The sequence below is a fragment of the Eupeodes corollae genome, assembly GCF_945859685.1.
Source record: "Eupeodes corollae chromosome X unlocalized genomic scaffold, idEupCoro1.1 SUPER_X_unloc_5, whole genome shotgun sequence".
Taxonomy (NCBI): domain Eukaryota; kingdom Metazoa; phylum Arthropoda; class Insecta; order Diptera; family Syrphidae; genus Eupeodes; species Eupeodes corollae.
In genome coordinates, this window is record NW_026605134.1 from 122,305 (window position 1) to 125,923 (window position 3,619).

Below are 3,619 nucleotides of genomic sequence, written 5' to 3' on the forward strand. Positions count from 1 at the left end.
CATCCTGCCGGCCCCCCCGGGACAGGAAACGATGACCTCAAGGTAATGGGTGGGTAAACTTGAGTTGATTATCGATGTGATATTGTTGTGAGATGTTTGATCGTGGATCCTCGACGTGTGACGGGTATGTATGTACATGAAAAGAAGAAAAGAAAAGGTAGGTATGGTGAATGCTGTGTGGCTATATTGGGTTGTAAGATATGGATTATTAGTTTTGAAATGTATTAAATTCAGTTTAAATTAGTTTGTTAGTTTAAGGAAATATACTCGTATATGAGAGATGCAAATAATGATTAAAGTGTGTGTGTGGGTTTGTGTGTTTGATTCATTTACCATCGGCAGGAAACAAAGTTAAGCTATAGGGCGCTTTAATGAAGCGGTTGCAGTTTTTATTGTGACGACACGAACTTTTCCATCCGTTCCAGGGTGCATGTCCGTAATTTTTCCGAGCCGGTGTTTGTTCTTCAGGCAAAAGTACGAGATGACCCACTTTGAGATCATTATTTGGCGTTAGCCACTTTGGACGCTTTTGTAATCGAACCAAATATTCAGATTTCCACTTTTTCCAAACATCTTGGTGGATTTTTTGCATAAGTTGCCATCTATCTAAATGAGATTCTTTAAGTTGTGTGAAATCCTTTTCTGGTGCTGTGTTAAGTGCTGACCCAATCAAAAAGTGTCCTGGTGTCAAGATTGAGAGATCATCAGGATCTTCATTTACAGGACAAAGTGGGCGGGAATTTAAGCAAGCTTCCACTTGAGTGAGTATGGTGGCGTATTCCTCAAAGGTAAGGGTGTAGTGCCCGATAACGCGCTTTAAGTGGTACTTCATGGACTTCACACCTGCCTCCCAAAAACCACCAAAATGTGGAGCAGCAGGTGGGTTGAAATGCCATTGTGTACCGTTCTCTTGAAGAATTTTTGCGATGTCTTTTGTCCACTGCTTTGGCATGAAGTTTCTCTTTGCATCCATGATATTTGCAGCCCCTTTGAAATTCGTACCACAATCGCTGTACAAATTTGAACATATTCCACGGCGAGCAGTGAAACGTCTAAAAGCTGCGATAAATGCGGATGTGGTGTAATCGCTAACAAGCTCAAGATGAACTGCTTTTGTGCAAAAACATACAAAAATCGCGATATACGCTTTTGTAATTTTGCTACATCGCCCTTTCCAAGCTTTGAGTTGAACAGGACCAGCATAAGCAACTCCCGATGTTTGAAATGGGCACGCTTGACTCACTCGCAACGTTGGCAAGTTGACCATTTTCTGCTGCATCTCTGTTGCATTGAATCTGTAGCATTTAAAACATTTGTGGATACAGTGTTTGACTGTAGATTTCAAGTGTAGAATCCAATATTCCGATTGAAGTGTAGCCATCATTAATTGCTGTCCACCATGAAGAGTTTTTATGTGGGTGTCATGGACGATGAGTGACGTAAGAAAGTTACTTGATGGGAGTATTATAGGATGCTTTTGCGAATAAGGCAGATTAGCATTTTCTAAACGACCTCCAACTCGTAATATACCTTTTTTAACCAAGAATGGTGAAAGTTTCGCTATCTTGCTTCTTTTAGAGACAATTTCTCCCCTACTTAGTTTGGAGATATTTTCATTAAAATACTCCTGTTGTATAAAGACAATCAAACGTAATCGTGCTGAAGATACTTCATCGACTGAAAGTGGTCCACGCACACGAGTTTCTAGTTTCTTTGCCTTAAATTGAAAATTTTTTAAGAATCGACGCCAGTATGCTGCAGCTTGATATAACCGATTAAGAGATGAAAAACGATTGAAAAAAGATTGATTCGATAAAAAAGTAGTGAAGTGAACACAGAGCTGAAAAACATTAATTATGGGGTACCCAGATGATAGCAATTTACTTTTGTTTTTTGAACTTTGCGACCCTTTCATTTCCAGTTCTGTAGGTTTGAGTTCAACAGGCGTATGAAGAGTTTCATCAAACGATTTTAGGAATTCAGGACCATTCCACTACTGTCGATTCTGAATGAGATCATTAGGAGAGACTCCTCGAGATGCAATGTCAGCGGGGTTCTCCTTAGATGGAACGTATCAGTCAGTTCTTGGATTTCTGCCACTCTGTTGGCAACGAACGTTGTTCTCAGGTAGGGTGCGCTTTTAATCCAAGCTAGAGTAATTTGAGAGTCGCACCAAGTGAACAGTTTTGCAGATTGAAGTTCCATCGTATCCACAGTGTGTACCAACAACTGTGCCAGAAGCAGAGCTCCACAAAGCTCCAACCCAGCTAAAGATTTAGTTTTAAGAGGTGTCACTCTAGTTTTTGACACGATGAGATTAATGTTCGTTTCATTTCCGGTGGTAACTCTAAGATATATTGCTGCCGCATATGCCTTTTCAGATGCATAGCAAAATCCGTGGACCTCGACCTTTGATTCATTGGTGAGATTTAACCAGCGGGGGATCTGGATGGCCTCTAAAAGGCTCAGTGCAGCTTTCAAACTTTGCCACGCAGAGATGATTGACGATGGGAGCTCAGATTCCCATGTTTGTTTATCTTTCCAAGTTTCTTGCATTATGATTTTTCCGATGATGACGCAAGGTGCTATCCAACCCATTGGATCGTACAGGCGAGCAAGATCTGATAGTATAGTTCTCTTTGTAATTTTTGTATGTTCTGGAAGCGAGATTTTAAATGCAAAAACATCCTTTGCAGGATGCCACTGAATGCCAAGAGTTTTTATTGCATTTTTTGCATCAAACGATAATGGGATTTGTACCTCCCTATCTTCCTCTGGTACAGACATCAACAGCTCCTCGCAGTTACTTGCCCATTTTCGTAATGGAAACCCTCCTTTCTTCAACATCTTTATGAGCTGTGTCTGCATCTCCACCGCCTCTATCACTGAGTCTGCCCTGTGAATTACATCATCGACGTAGAAGTTTTTTAAGGCTATTTTCGATGCATCACGTTCATCAGATGCCAATTGTTGGAGCGTTCGGATGGCTAAGTAAGGTGCCGAGGCCGTACCAAAAGTGACTGTGTTAAGGCGGTATGCCTTCACTTCTACATCTCGCCATAGCACAAGTTGATACATTAAATCATCTGGAGTGACCCAAATTTGCCTATACATTTTAGTGATGTCGGCTGAAAATGCTACTTTGAATCTCCTAAACCTTGCGATATGGTCAAAGACGTCATCTTGTAATCTAGGACCAATATAAAGATGATCATTAAGCGACGTACCATCGGATGTTTTACAAGACGCGTCAAAAACATTCCGCAGTTTTGTAGTCGAGCTAGCTTCTTTTACCACGGCATGGTGAGGAAGGAAGTAGTGAAGAGAATTAAGCGCAGCAAGTGGTACCTCAGTCATATGTCCAAGCTCTTTATATTCATTGAATACTTTTGTGTACTCTTTTTTACTTGCGACATATAGGAACTATATGGCAAGTTTTGCATTCGTGCAAAATTTCGAACTCAAGATTTTAATCAAACATGATATTACGATGGTAGAGAAGTCGAAAAAAGTGGGTCCCGCGATTCCGTCCGGTCGGTTTTGTCTGTCTGTCCACGCTCCTACAGCCTAAACCATTGGGTCGATTGAGTTCAAACTTGGAAGTTAAGGTTTTGAGCAG

General features: G+C 41.0%; 2 protein-coding genes across 2 annotated transcripts; both read right to left on the reverse strand.

The window, feature by feature from the left end:
- Positions 1-325: 325 nt before the first annotated feature.
- Positions 326-1,381, reverse strand: LOC129953454 (uncharacterized). The gene has a single exon (XM_056066702.1). It carries the CDS (start codon positions 1,379-1,381, stop codon positions 326-328), a length of 1,056 nt encoding a protein of 351 aa, XP_055922677.1.
- Positions 1,382-1,971: 590 nt separating this feature from the next.
- LOC129953455 (uncharacterized) lies at positions 1,972-3,357 on the reverse strand. The gene has a single exon (XM_056066703.1). The coding sequence runs from the start codon at positions 3,355-3,357 to the stop codon at positions 1,972-1,974; it is 1,386 nt and encodes a 461-aa protein (XP_055922678.1).
- Positions 3,358-3,619: the final 262 nt, after the last annotated feature.